The sequence below is a fragment of the Oncorhynchus gorbuscha genome, linkage group LG14 (assembly GCF_021184085.1).
Source record: "Oncorhynchus gorbuscha isolate QuinsamMale2020 ecotype Even-year linkage group LG14, OgorEven_v1.0, whole genome shotgun sequence".
NCBI lineage: Eukaryota > Metazoa > Chordata > Actinopteri > Salmoniformes > Salmonidae > Oncorhynchus > Oncorhynchus gorbuscha.
The window spans coordinates 10,107,002-10,122,028 of record NC_060186.1 but is presented as its reverse complement, the minus strand read 5'-3'; the positions used below and the strand labels follow the sequence as shown (position 1 = coordinate 10,122,028).

The following is a 15,027-nucleotide window of genomic DNA, read 5'->3' as shown; positions in this document are numbered from 1 at the left end:
TTTGCAGCATTGTCTGTCACCAGTGCAAATACCTTCTGTGGTCCAAGGTCATTGATGACTGCCTTCAGCTCATCTGCAATGTAGAGACCGGTGTGTCTGTTGTCCCATGTGTCTGTGCTCTTGTAGAATAGTAGTTGAGTGGTGGAGATGTAGTTAATTATTAATTTCCCACCAACATTAGACCACCCATTAGAGATGATTGCAATACAGTCTGCTTTCTCTATGATTTGCTTAACCTTCACTCGAACTCTGTTGAACTCTGCATCAAGCAAATTAATAGATAAAGCATGTCTGGTTGGGGGGGTGTATGCTGGGCGAAGAACATTCAGAAATCTCTTCCAATACACATTTCCTGTGAGCATCAGAGGTGAACCAGTTGCAATCAAAGCTCGAGCAAGACATTCATCATCATTTCTCTGGCTACGTTCCTCCATTGAGTCAAAAAAACGTCTGATTCCAGGAGGACCATGAGCTGTTGCTATCAATAAGGTGTCCGATTCATCATTTTCACCTCAAATAGAAGAGGGACTTTTGTTAGAGGTTGCTTGTTGTGAGTGCCGAGGGAACTTTATGCACTTGGCCAGATGATTCTCCATCTTTGTTGCATTTTTCACATATGATTTGGCACACTACTTGCAAATGTACACAGCTTTTCCTTCTACATTAGCTGCAGTGAAATGTCTCCACACATCAGACAGTGCCCGTGGCATTTTCCTGTAAATATTAGAAAAACATGAGTAATAAAATAAAATACAATTCCATATACAGATAAATAGTTTAACAGTTAGATTAAACAACTTCTTTGTAAGAAAAATGTTTTAAATTAAACATGTATGGAAACAGGTGAATTAACACTTCAGTTAGCAGGCAAAAACCCACATGGTAGCAAAAACTAACTAGCAGAAATTGTTAAGTTAGACATTATTTAAACACTTTGCTGTAGGCTACTGTTTACTAGTTAAAAAATTATTTATGCCATATAAAATATATTCATCCCACCCAGTATTGTAATCAAAACTTACCAGAAAGCATGTAGTCCTTGGCTCAGACAGTGTAGTAGTGTGGGCTCAATAGCATCTCATTTGTGTGCAAGATCTTGAGAATCAGCTGTACATGTGATGGAAGAGTGCACTGTGCATGCAGAGGGTTGCAATTCCATTGAATTGGGGACAGTTTAACCAAAATATGCCACAATACCTTGAATTGCCTTATGTGTATCCCACAAAAAAAATGTTCACTTTTATGAGCAAACTTTTTTGATGAATTTAAGCTAAATTCCCAGGCTTAACTTCTCATGGAAAATTTCCGGAAATTTGTTTCCGACCCTTTGCAACCCTAGTTGTGAGCAGACAATAACCCAGAAAACAGAACACACAACCCAATGGCCTTGCAATAGCATGCGATTGTGTTACTTGTGACCAAACTGCACAGAGAGAGCACAGTGCCCTTAAAATAAATAAATAAATAGAAGCTTAAGTATTAAAACCTTTAATAATAGGTATAACAAAGAATATCACAACCCTTCAAATATAACACCAGAAAATACACTTTTCTAGATTCCTTGAAAGTCTAGAAATACGCTTATCAAATAACACATTATCATTATTACTGTTAGAGTAAATACTTATATTACAATTGCACATGCATTTCACCAGTTCACCCTCTATCCATGACTACCGCTCCTATTACATAAACATGTGTACATGCAAACAGCTCTACATGTCTAATACATCTGTAAAGGAATAATATTTGTAATGAGAAAAACAGAACATCACATGAAACTATAAAGTAGCTTCATAATTGGTCCGGTAACCTTGGCAACCAAATCAGCTATTTGATGAGGTTCTGAGACATGATGTATAGAGAAAGACTAGAGTCTACACCCCACCTCACCTACCAAAGCCCCTCCCCCATCCATGCCGCACGTTTTTGGAAAACCTACAATGGACAATTCCTTTGTTTCTGTGTTAATGATAAATTCTTAGTTGTTCCAATTCAATTCCGTGCATGAAGCCATTGCAGTGTTTGTTTGAAACCTACAATGAAAAATGCTGTTGTTTCCGTGTTAACAATAATTAGAACACCCATTAATCTCTCCGGACTAGTATTGATTTTTCCCCATAACTTGTTGCTTCGCTAGTGAATTGCACTCCCAACTTCCCACTAAGAGGGTTACTCAAAAGCGAGCGGTCAGGCCGGGAGGAAAGTATTGGGACATTTTTCCACGCGCATGGCAGCGTTCAACAATTTGAAGGACCGCCTCCTAGTCTCTCCATGGCATAGCCTCGGGACATGCCAACATGTGCCAACATTTTTATGTTAAGGCTGTCATGATAGATCGCTGGTACGGCCACATGTCCAGCCACGGCGGCCACATGACCAGCCATGGCAGCCGCATGTCCAGCCATGGCAGTCGCATGTCCAGTCATGGCAGTCGCATTAGTAGGATTCTCCTTCATGTGATAGCTTGGTTGTGAACTGCGTTTGGAATTATTCGGGCAACGAGGACGTGAATAAGGCTTCTGCCCTGAATGAACTAGCAAATGTTTCTTTAAGCAAGTTTTCCTGATAAAACTCCTTCCACATTCATTACAAGTGAAGGGACGCTCTCCAGTATGCCCACGCATGTGGACCACTAAATGGCTCGACTTAGTAAAACGTTTGTCACACTCTTTGCATTGGTAGGGTTTCTCCCCAGTGTGAAAGCGCTGGTGTACCTGCAGATTCCCTGCTGACTGAAAGGTCTTCCCACACACAGAGCACATGTAGGGTCTCTCCCCTGTGTGGATCCTTATGTGCACATTGAGATTACCTTTCTGAGTGAAACATTTCCCACAGTAGGAGCAGGGGAAGGGACGATAATTCAAATGAGTACGAACGTGATCCTTAAGGCGTCGGTTTGTTACAAAGGACTTTCCACATTGGTGACAATGGTGAGTTTTCGGAAGCTGCAATCCTTTCTTCTTCTTTGGAAGGTGCGACGATGGCCTCAGATCCGACCTCTTGTGGGCTTCCACGTGGTGCACGAGGCTGGGCAAGTTGCTGAAGGTCATTCCACATGTATGACAGTCAAGAGTTTGTGGGATTCCGTGAATTTTTTCGTGAGCATGCAGTTGATCCATTTCGGAAAAGGCCATTGCGCAATGACGGCACTGGAATGGTTGTTGCTGTGGCGTCTTAAAACTCTTCCCGCTCTGTGGACAGATGTACATGACTTCGTTGTGTGGACACTGGTGTCTCAATTTCTCACGCAGAGAACCAAACTCTCTCCAGCACTTGGAACAGCTAAAGGCAGTGCCCACACATTGCATCCTCTTATGGTTTGACAGACTTGTAAAGAATTTGAATCTATTCCCGCAGTTGGAGCACTTGTATGGATTATCCCCACAGTGAATTTGCTGGTGTTGGACAAGTTGAGACTGATAATTAAAGCACTTCCCACACTGAGGACACTGGTGGAAAATGTTAATGTGTGATGAACTGGAAGTAGATGGGGCACACTCATTTGAAGCTGAAGAAAGGGGAGTCAACACCTGAAACGACACCCCTGCAACGGTGTCTGCGGAAAAAATGAATACAAATATTAAACTCATGAGGACGTTTCCCCTTCCATTGCCCCACAATGGTCAGCTGCAGCTTTCCAAAGGGTAAATGTACTGGAGTTTGTGAGATCTCACCTGTATCACCACCTTGCACGACACTGGTTGGAGAAAGACCAGAACCAGCCCTGTGAAAGGCACAAAACAGAAATGCAAATTGTTGACTATTACTGGGTCAAGTGGTAAGTTTGTTTGACTGTCCAAATGCAAATGGTTATTTACCAACTGTACCATTTGAAACAACAAAAATACATTTATTCTCATACCTTTTCTGTGTTGGGTCATCCTCTACATCAATATCATCTTCATTCCCTTCATCACAGGTTTCATCGCAGCCTATAATATCTCTTGTGCTCCCCATTTCCACTAAATGTGATGCCAACTCCATCCTTTGGCAGTCTCTGCTTTGGGTCCCAGTCCTCATCCCCACACCAGTGTCCAGATTGGTACGGTTTAACTGGTCAGGGAAGGCATCGGATTCAATATCTGATTCCTGAGGAATGTCAGAGGAGGAAACTGCACAGACAAAAACATTAAAAACACACTTTGAATAATATCTAGGTGACTGTTCTGAGAACCTAGAGGAAAAACTTCTCAAATCCACAATTTACATTATAATCCATCACTTTACATTTTAATCCATCACTTTACATTTTAATCCATCACTTTATTTGGCTAATCCTTCCAACATTAAATCCCTTCCAAATGAACAAGGAAGGTAAGGAACATGGTGAGAGGAACTTCCTGCACATAAATCAGATTATGATCCTCAGATGCTGTTGTTCCATCAATAAACCTTCTGACCATGTGGTGCTAAAATTATATATACAAAAATTGATACTTTTCTATGAACTTACTGTTTGTGTACAATGTTCTGCATTGTTTGTAATTCTGAAGTAGAAACTGGAGATCTTCTGAGTGAGAGAAAGACTGCAGGCATTCATCTAGGCCAGAGGAGCCAGCACTCAGCAACAATGCAGTCTAGGGAAAAGAGGGACACAAATAAAATGCCAAAATAGATTCCAGGCCAACTACAGTTATTCATTTGAATGCCGTTCTCTCAAGACTGTCTCACGAAAGTGATTTCTGCACCTGCTTAAAGTCTGGTAGTGTAAGCAGCTCTTCCAATCTAGTGAGGAAGTCACAGACCAGTTCCTGAAGCACTTGGTCAAAATCAGGTCTGAATTCTTCAGGAAACACCACCTGAGAAGATGGAGAGTCGATGAGATAATGCAAAAGGGAAAATAATTAGATGTTTTATATTTATAGACCCTGAATGATTCTAGCCTGGGTGCCAAGCCTGTTTCAGCTGTCTTGGCACCCAGGCTAGCACAATCCAGTACCCACAGTGGCATAGACTGGCATCCCAATTCTGATATTTGCTTACACCTTTGACCAATCACACCAGATTTTTTTACATCAGATCTGATTGGTCAAAATACCAATGACTGAAATAAATTCTGAATTGGGCTGTCTGTGTATACGCAGTTTAGACAAATTAATGTCTAAATGACTAACAATCTTACTGAATCTCAACTCAACTATATTTTCCACGGGAACAAATCCTACAGAAGTTGTACCGGCCCGGAATCTACATCTCTGACAGTACTGTGCAACAGACGTGTCCCACCTGTCAGCTGACTGCCCCAGTAGCGCGTACCCCGCTACCCATCATTGAGACCCCATTTGATAGACAAGGGATTGACCTAATTTGACCTCTCCCAAAGTATGGGAAAGGATACTGATATATCCTGGTGGTGGAAGACTATGCCACCAGGTACCCGGAGGCAATTACCCTATGAACCATCCCTACCAAGGTCATAGCCAAGGACTTGGTACATATGTTCACAAGGGTGGGCCTTCCAAGAGTTCAATCCTGGTGACCGAGTGCTCTTTCTGCCCACCACAGAAAGCAAGTTCCTCGCCCGGTGGCAGGGGCCCTACGCGGTCATGGAGACCCAGTGACGTGCGGGATAAACCAGCCAGATCGCCGTAAACGGGAGCAAGAATATTACATTAATCTTCTGAAGAAGTGGGAGGAGGATGATGTTACTGTGGCCTTTGTCTCCACAGAGCTTCCTCAGGAAATACCCAGAGATGTCGTAAACATGGGCCTAGACCTTACTCCAACAACTCCAAGAAGTAAAACACTTTATTGATCAGTACATGAATATCTTCCCTCACGGATATCTTCCGTGGACAGATGTGCTAGAGCACGATATCCTTACGCTACCTGGGAAGACTGTACATGTGAAGCCGTATAAGGTACTTGAAGCTCATCGCAAAGCCATCTGTGCCGAGGTCAAAAATGTGTGTTGGACGCCATAGAGGAGTCAAAAAGTCAGAAGGCCAGCCCCATTGCCCTAGTATTCAAGCAACTAGCCCTATCCAGCCACCAAGACTCAGGTGAGAGCCTTCATGGGACTGGCCAGTTACTACCGGCGGTGTATTCCATGGATCTTCAAACCTCCCTCTGTTTAGGAGCAGTCCTGAGGTCACCAGACTACTCCCAGCCTTTCGTAGTCCAAACATGCGCCTCTGAAACTGGACAGGGAGCGGTCCAGTCCCAGGTCTGGGATGGTTAAGAACATTATGCTTTAATCAGCAGTCTAAAGCTCCTACCTAGGGAACAGAAGTATGCTACCGTATAAAAATGTCTGGCTATAAAATGGGCTGTCTGCTCCCTATCCTACTACCATGGGAAGGCAGTTCACCCTGGAGACAGACCATGCACCCTTGCAGTGGATGGCCAAGGACATAAATGACCGGGCGACCCGCTGGTTCCTCGAGCTACAACCATACAACTTTGTGGTTTGACACAGACCAGGGTCTGGCTCATGGGAACGCTGATGCCCTCTACCCGCTCCACTTTCTCTTCTCTTCCACCAATTCCTCTCATGGCTCGGAGTTAAAGGGAGGGGTGTGTGGCACCATGAAAGGCATGGGCATAGGTGTGGCTGAAGGACTCTCAGTGCAGCAACATGGACAGAACCACCCCACCTTAGCACAAGAGACAGGTGCGCTCAATTCAGCCCCATGGACAACGGCACTCAGTTTAGCACTGTGCAAGGCACTACCTTCAGCACAAGGCCAGCTGAAGACAGTGCCACAGCGCTGCTCAACCAACACACCTGTGCAGGATTACTAGTCAGCACACCTGCAAGGCATTCCCTAATCAACTGACTGGCACAAGATTGGAAGGCTGGACCTAACTCAAGTGTGCAGTTAGGAAGAGACAGCGTGCCTACTCTCCTTCCACAGACTTCTCAGAAGGAGAGTTACGGACACATTATCAGAACCCTGCATAATGCACATTCACAAACAATGTAGCAGGCATTAGACTACAGAAAATTAACACAGGTTAAATCAAGCTTTATTTATACAGCACACTTCAGAAATTAATGCAACAATGTTCTTCACAGGAAAAAATATATATTTACTACAAAGATGAGAGGATGAATAACAAAAACTGAATGACTAAAACGTACCCGAAGGAAAAGCAAAGCTTAAAAGGTGTGTTAAGATCTTTTTTTAAATTTTAATTACAGTTTTGGCCCCTTCAGGTTATTTTACCTTTATTTAACCAGGTGGGCCAGTTGAGAACAAGTTCTCATTTACAACTGCTACCTGGCCAAAATAAAGCAAAGGAGTGTGACAAAAACACAGTTACAAATGGGATAAACAAACGTACAGCCAAAAACACAATATAAAAATATATGTACAGTGTGTGCAAATGTAGTAAGATTAGGGAGGTACGGCAATAAATAGGCCAATAGTGGCAAATTAATTACAATTTAGCATTAACACTGGAAGGATAGATGGGCAGATGATGATGTGTAAGTAGAGATACTGGGGTGCAAAAGAGTAAAAATAACAATATGGGGAAGAGGTAGTTGGGTGTGCCATTTACAGATTGGCTGTGTACAGGTACAGTGATCGGTAAGCTGCTCTGACAGCTGATGCTTAAAGTTAGTGAGGGAGATATGAGTCTCCAGCTTCAGTGATTTTTGCAATTCGTTCCAGTCATTGGCAGCTGAGAACTGGAAGGAAAGGCAGCCAGAGTAAGTGTTGGCTTTGGGGATGACCAGTGAAATATACCTGCTGGAGAGCATGCTACGGGTGGGTGTTGCTAGAGTGACTAGTGAGCTGAGATAAGGCGGGGCTTTATCTAGCAAAGACGTACAGATGACCTGGAGCCAGTGGGTTTGGCAACAAATATGTAGCGAGGGCCAGGCAACAAGAGCATCCAGGTCGCAGTGGTGGGTAGTATATGGGGCATTGGTGATAAAACGGATGGCACTATGAAAGACTACATCCAGTTTGCTGAGTAGAGAGTTGGAGGCTATTTTGTAAATGACATCGCCGAAGTCAAGGATCTGTAGGATAGTCAGTTTGACGAGGGTATGTTTGGCAGCATGAGTGAAGGAGGCTTTGTTGCAAAACAGGATTCCGATTCTAGATTTAATATGCTTAATGTCTGGAAGGAGAATTTACAGTCTAACCAGACACCTATGTATTTGTAGTTGTCCACATACTCTAGGTCAGAACCGTCCAGAGTAGTGATGCTAGTCGGGCGGGCGGGCAGCAATCGGTTGAAGAGCATGCATTTAGTTTTACTAGCATTTAAGAGCAGTTGGAGGCCGCAGAATGAGTGTTGTATGTCACTGAAGCTCATTTGGGGGTTTGTTAACTTTTCTAGGGTAGGGGGCAGCATTTGGAATTTTGGATGAAAAGCATTCCCAAATTAACTGCCCTCTACTCGGGCCCAGAAGATAGGATATGCATATAATTAGTAGATCTGGATAGAACACATTAAAGTTTCCAAAACTGTTAAAATAATGTCTGTGAGTATAACATAACTGATTAGGCAGGCGAAAACCTGAGAAAAATCCATTCGGGAAGTAGGATTTTTTATTGATGTTTTAATTTTCTATTCAATGCCATTACAGTATCCATCGACTTAGGACTCAAATTGCAGTTCCTATGCCTTCCACTAGATGTCAACAGTCTTTATAAATAGTTTCAGGCTTGTATTCTGAAGAATGAGAGAGTAAGAGCAGTCTGAATGAGTGGACCCTGCTGTGTCAGAGCTTTTTCATGCGCTCGACCAGAGAGAGTGCATTTCTTGTTTACCTTTTATATTGACAACGTTATTGTCCGGTTTAAATATTATAGATCATTTAGGCTAAAAACAACATGAGGATTGAATATAAACATCATTTGACATGTTTCTATGAACGTTACGGATACAATTTGGATTTTTTTGTCTGCCTGTTGTGACTGCGTTTGAGCCTGTGGATTACTGAATAAAACACAAAAATATAACAGAGGTTTTCGGATATAAAGAGAGACTTTATCGAACAAAAGGAACATTAAAAAAAAAATGAACGTCTTCTGAGTGCAAACACAACTGGCTTTCGAAGACTTTAGAAAGTCAGGGCAGGATGGATATAGGTCTGTAACAGTTTGGGTTTAGTGTGTCTCCCCCTTTGAAGAGGGGGGTGTGAGCAGTAGCTTTCCAATCTTTGGGGATCTCAGACGATACGAAAGAGAAGGTGAACAGGCTAGTAAATAGGGTTTTCAACAACTGCGGCAGATAATTTTAGACAAAGAGGGTCTAGCCCAGCTGATTTGTAGGGATCCAGATTTTGCAGCTCTTTCAGAACATCAGCTGTCTAGATTTGGGTGAAGGAGAAGAGGGGGATGCTTGGGCAAGTTGCTGCAGGTGGAAAGCATGGCTAGCCGTAGAAAAAGCTTATTGGAATTATCGATTATCGTAGATTTAGTCGGCGGTGACAGTGTTTCCTAGCCTCAGTGCAGTGGGCAGCTGGGAGGAGGTGCTCTTATTCTCCATGGACTTTACAGCGTCCCAAAACTTTTTGGAATTAGTGCTACAGGATGCAAATGTATTTTTGAAAAAGCTAGCCTTAGCTTTCTTAACTGACTGCATATTGGTTCTTGACTTCCATGAAAAGTTGCATATCGCGGGGGCTATTCGATGATAATGCAGAACGCCACAGGATGTTTTTGTGCTGGTCAAGGGCAGTCAAGTCTGGGGTGAACCAAGGGTTATAATCTGTTCTTAGTTCTACATTTTTTGTACGGGGCATGCTTATTTAAGATGGTGAGGAAAGCACTTTTAAAGGCATTTAAAGACTATTCCAGAGGCATAGTAACTAAAGGCTGCCTCTCCATGACTCCTGGGCCTAGGCTTTGGGATAGTTAAAAGACCAGTGCGCCAGAGGACCTGAGAGACCTACTGGGTACATAACTTAAAAGCATGTCTGACATGTATTGGGGTGAACAATCATGGATTGATTTAAAAACCAATATAAATTAATTCTAAAAACGCACAGGCAGCCAGTACTGAGACCTTAAGACCGGTGTATTGTGTGCTGTCTGTCTGGTCTTTGTCAGTTCCCATGCTGCAGCATTCTGTATGTTTTTTGCAGTTAACCAATGACTTTCTTGGGTAGGTAAGACAGAAGAGCATTACAGGAGTCAAGCCTGCTTGTAATACAAGCATGGATGAGTCTCTGTATCAGCCCAAGAGAACATTGGACACACCGTGGCAATGTTCCTCTGGTGGTAAAAAGATGAGTCGAAATGGAGTTCAGAATCTAAAATAACACCTAGGTTATTTATCGGTCTTGTCCGTGAATTGATAGGTGTGGACAGATTCTCTCTGTGCTTTGGCTCCAACAAGTACCACCTCGGTCTTGACTTGATTTAGTTGGAGGAAGTTGTGAGCCATCCAATTATTTAAATCACTAATTCAGTCTAATAATTTATCCGTGGATCTAAAATCCTCTGGTGACACTATTGTAAAAGGTTGTGTATCGTCTGCATAGCAGTGAAAATCAATACTGTGCTTTCTGATAATGCTGCAAAGGGGTAACATATAAACTGAACAGAACCGAACCCAAAGTCGAACTGTGTCAAACGCCACGTGATATGTTCACCAGGGGTGACAAAAAACTCAAGACTGGATAAATAGGTACTAAACCATTTTAGAACTGGACCGGAGAGGCCAACCCACCTCTCCAGTCTGTCCAGAAGGACATCATGGTCAACAGTGTTGAATGTAGCACTTAAATCCAAGATTACAACGGACAGAGAGCTGTTTGGCATCTGTGTTGCCTCTAAAATAATTTACAATTTGAACAAAGGCTGTGTCTGTGCTAGTCCTGAAAACCAGATTGGGAAAAAAAGAGGCTGTTTGAAAAAAATTCTCCAGATTTTTGCTTATGAACGGAAGGTTGGAACATAGCCAAAAATTGCTAAAAGCTGAAGAATCTAGATGACTTTTCTTCAGAAGGGGTTTCACCATAGCAGTTATTACTGCAGTGGGGAAAGTGCCTGTGAACAGGGAGTGATTAACAATAGCTTTCACTTCTTCAGATATGCAATTAAAAAGAGTTTTGAAAAAGGTGATGGGGATAGGATAGAGAAGGCAGGTAGAAGGCTTAAGTTGTGACTTTCCTGAGCATGTCTGTGTCAACCAGGGAAAATAAATCCATAGTGCCTTTGCGTGGTAGTCTAGGGCACATATCAAAACTTATCAGGTCTTGCTGGACTGACAAACGTTAGGCTGGGTATCTCTGAAATATGCCACAAACTCTTCACATTTAGATGTAGAGGAAAGTTCACATAGGTTTGCGAGGGTAGGATTTATCAGGCCATCAATGGTCAGGAAGAGCACTGACAAATTATTCTGATTCATAGAGATCAAGTTACAAAAATGAGCCCGTCTGGCATTTCTAATTGCTTTGTTATACATGCCAAGACGCTCTCTCAGAATATCATAATGGACTTGTAACTTTTACTTTCTCCACTACTACTTTCTGCAATTTCTCTTTAAAAATGTAATAGTTTCCTCTCTCAAACACAAATAGCGAGTTGAAACCATTTGTCAAGGAGGAAGAAGTGATCTCTCATCTTTGTTGTTGTGAGTGACAGGGAGAGGGGCTTGGTGTGTGTGTGTAAACCAGAGGAAGAAGCGAAGCGAGCGGTTTCGTGCACACTCAAATCTGTCCAAAATAAGCCCAATGCGTTTCAATGGGCTTATTTTGTACCTAAGCTTGTCGCTTGCTTTCCCGCCTTTGGGACAACGACCCCCATTGTTAGGGTGGAGACGGGAAGGCGCACAGAGCACAGAAGGAGCAAAGGAGATGAGAACCAAAAAGACAACATGAGAACAAGTGAACATAAACGCTCATAAAAACACTTGATTCTTGCAATACATTTACTTGGAATATCGCACAAAACATAAATTCAAATTAAATTTGCTATAATCGCCCAGCCCTACAAAGGACTAATAAAACAAATACCAAAAGATAGTTTTGGGGTGGAATTTTCCTTTAAGTACCTCTACTTTCCCTAAGCTCCGAAAAAGTTATGGCAGTATGAATAAGAACATGACCAGAAATGACACCATTCATAAAAATTAAAAATAAGAATCACACATTGTATAATGAAAGCTTAGTGCAAGTAATTGGCTCTGTAGTTATAAATAACCATCACACATTGAATGTTAAAATTGCAATGCTTTTATTGAGCAATGGCAATAATCATGCTACGGGGCTAATATTTGGCATTAGCTTTTCCATGTTGTGATGTACCTCTTCAATTCGAGAGTTAAGCTTTTTATTACAAGGACCGCTCAGTCACAGAGGTAGGAGGAGCAGTGTGTCAATCGACATAGCAACAGCTTGTGGTTGTTCTTTTGACGCCAATGCTTGATACGCCCAGCTGACGTAGCCCAAGTCGACTGACGTAGCCTCGCAAGCCAATCGCAGAATGTGACAACAGAACTGAGGCAAACCTTACAACCCAGCCAGGTTGATGTCAAGATTGTAATTTGGTCACGTTGCACAGTGTGACATGTAATAATCATAAAAGACTGAATCTGACGTAGTGTGGGAAGGCCTTGTAGGTTCAAGACAAGCTTGGCATTAACAACTACTTACTTGGACGAAGTGTTCACGCTCAACCGGGTCTATAATCAAGTTTTGGGTGAGCTTGGCAAAGTTAGCTTCAGGTGATTCCATGCCTGCATCATTGGACTGTAAAACAAAAGTTTTTTTTTTTTTAAGATTCATTTTTAGACAACTATCCATACCAACAATCTTAAATCTCTTGTATTTAAATGTTGCTTAATTATGAGGGTGTTAATTATCTCAAAGTGTCCAGCAGAACAAAAGCTCCAATCTCGGCACAATATTTATACTTTGATTCACCAACCTGTGCATGTTGAGAAGACTTTATTCTATAAAGAAGGGTCTGGAGGCTGACAGGGTTTACCTGCAAGAAAAGTGGTCCAGTCTGATACTTTGCATAAAGCTATTTTCTACATTTTACCTATACACTAAGAAAGTCTCCCTACTTCCTGGATAAAGTCTCATACTGTTTCTTTAATGGGCTTCAAGATATCATCAAATTCATGAAAACACAGTAATTTGAGATGTGTGAAATTCTTCCTGATGCCTTATAGTTTTCGATTACAAAAACACAATTGAAAACATTCATAAAAGGCCTCGGGTAGAAGTAAATTAATCTACAAATAGAATGTAATGTCTTAAATGCCCATGTTTTCATGATTTTTTAAAAGCCCATTCAAAAACAGTATGTGACAGGATGCAGGAAGTAGGTGGAACTATCCCAGCATTTTGAAGTGATTTTGTATGGCATTTCTTACCCTTGCTCTCAGCCCCAAAATAAGGAGGGTCCTCTGTCTGTCAGTCATAAGTTCTGTGACAGTTTGTGTTACCACGGTCACAAACTCCTCTAATTTTCCATAGTGCTTGATGGCCCTCTGTTGTGCTACCTGCCACATAAATGCAGACATCAGTCGTAGAGGTGGAACCAAAAGGCGCAGGGAGGAGAGAGGGATGGGGGAATCTATAATGTGAAAAGTACAGTGAAGTGTGTTAGATGTCTAGCTAAATCAATTACATTTTGTAAGAACATTAACATAGCAGAACTAACGAAATGTGCTAGTTTTGCATATCTTAACTACAGATAGTTATTCATTGAGTGATAAGAAATGTTACGGTTGATATAACATTGCCAGCAGATAGCTAACTTAACCTTATAGTTTAGCTTGCACTTACGTATTGGCTATAAGGCTAGCTTGCACAGAATGTGCCCAAGTGGACACAATAACATCATTCATAATTCAAATCTGAACGTGAGTTAGTCAATAACATAACAGATCGCCGTAGCGGCACTGCTAGATAAATCAAGGGGTTTTGATAAAAACGGCAAAGTAGGCCTAGCTAGCTACCCAGCTACTTCCTTGAGATCAGGGTCGTGTTCATTATGCACCGGAGGAGAAAAAAACGGACAGGGACAGTCTGAACTTATCCAATAAGAAACGCTCGTTTTCATTTTGCGTTGCAAAACGTTCAGTAAAGTGTACACTAATGAGGACGACCCTGCCTGATCATGGCTAGTTGGCCACCTAGCTAGAAAACCCAACCTAGACAGATGTATAGCAAGCAAAAACAAAATATTGTTTTATATAATATAAGTTACCACGAATACATACCCATTATGGCCCATGTGCCAATCAGTATCTTAGCTACCTTTGCTAGTGAGCGCCGCATGAGACGGTAGAAAGTAAACCTAGCTAGCCAACGTTACTGCCGACGAACAAAGAGGATGTGAAACCTTTGCCACCAGTAGGCCTATTACTCCAGCGTCCAAAATTGTCTTCAAAATAAAGGTCCTAATTACGGGCTCACAGCAATAATGTACTACTGTACACTGAGTTTTGCAGTTCATAACACAAACCGGTGCGCCTGGCACATATTACCAAAAATACCCCGTTCAAAGGCACGTAGATTTTGTGTCTTGCCCATTTACCCTCTGAATGGCACACATACACAATCCATGTCTCCATTATCTCAACTATTAAAAGTCCTTATTTAACCTGTCTCCTCCCATTCATCTACACTGACTGAAGTGGACTTAAAGCTGCAATATGTCATATTTTTAGGTGACCAAACATTTACGAAATAAACTTAAGTTTAAAAAAGTATTCAATAAAAAAGTAACAAGAAAATGACATTACATTTACATTACATTTAAGTCATTTAGCAGACACTCTTATCCAGAGCGACTTACAAATTGGTGCATTCACCTTATGACATCCAGTGGAACAGTCACTTTACAATAGTGCATCTAAATCTTAAAGGGGGGGGTGAGAAGGATTACTTTATCCTATCCTAGGTATTCCTTAAAGAGGTGGGGTTTCAGGTGTCTCCGGAAGGTGGTGATTGACTCCGCTGTCCTGGCGTCATGAGGGAGTTTGTTCCACCATTGGGGGGCCAGAGCAGCGAACAGTTTTGACTGGGCTGAGCGGGAACTGTACTTCCTCAGTGGTAGGGAGGCGAGCAGGCCAGAGGTGGATGAACGCAGTGCCCTT

At 42.1% G+C, this 15,027-nt stretch overlaps 1 protein-coding gene across 3 annotated transcripts; it reads right to left on the bottom strand.

The window, feature by feature from the left end:
* Positions 1-1,472: 1,472 nt before the first annotated feature.
* Positions 1,473-14,400, bottom strand: LOC123994402 (zinc finger protein ZFMSA12A-like). Of its 3 annotated transcripts, none has more exons than XM_046296928.1 (9): positions 14,149-14,400; positions 13,297-13,499; positions 12,843-12,902; positions 12,569-12,664; positions 4,692-4,802; positions 4,457-4,580; positions 3,866-4,115; positions 3,678-3,727; positions 1,473-3,559 (listed from the first exon to the last, which is right to left on the bottom strand). In XM_046296928.1, exons 1-9 carry the CDS (start codon positions 14,204-14,206, stop codon positions 2,241-2,243), a joined length of 2,271 nt encoding a protein of 756 aa, XP_046152884.1. In that variant the 5' UTR covers positions 14,207-14,400; the 3' UTR covers positions 1,473-2,240. The 3 variants fall into 3 exon arrangements, with proteins under 3 accessions (XP_046152884.1, XP_046152886.1, XP_046152885.1); XM_046296930.1 differs by having other exon boundaries at positions 13,297-13,425; positions 14,149-14,399; XM_046296929.1 differs by lacking the exon at positions 14,149-14,400 and adding an exon at positions 13,712-13,847.
* Between the last annotated feature and the right edge of the window lie 627 nt (positions 14,401-15,027).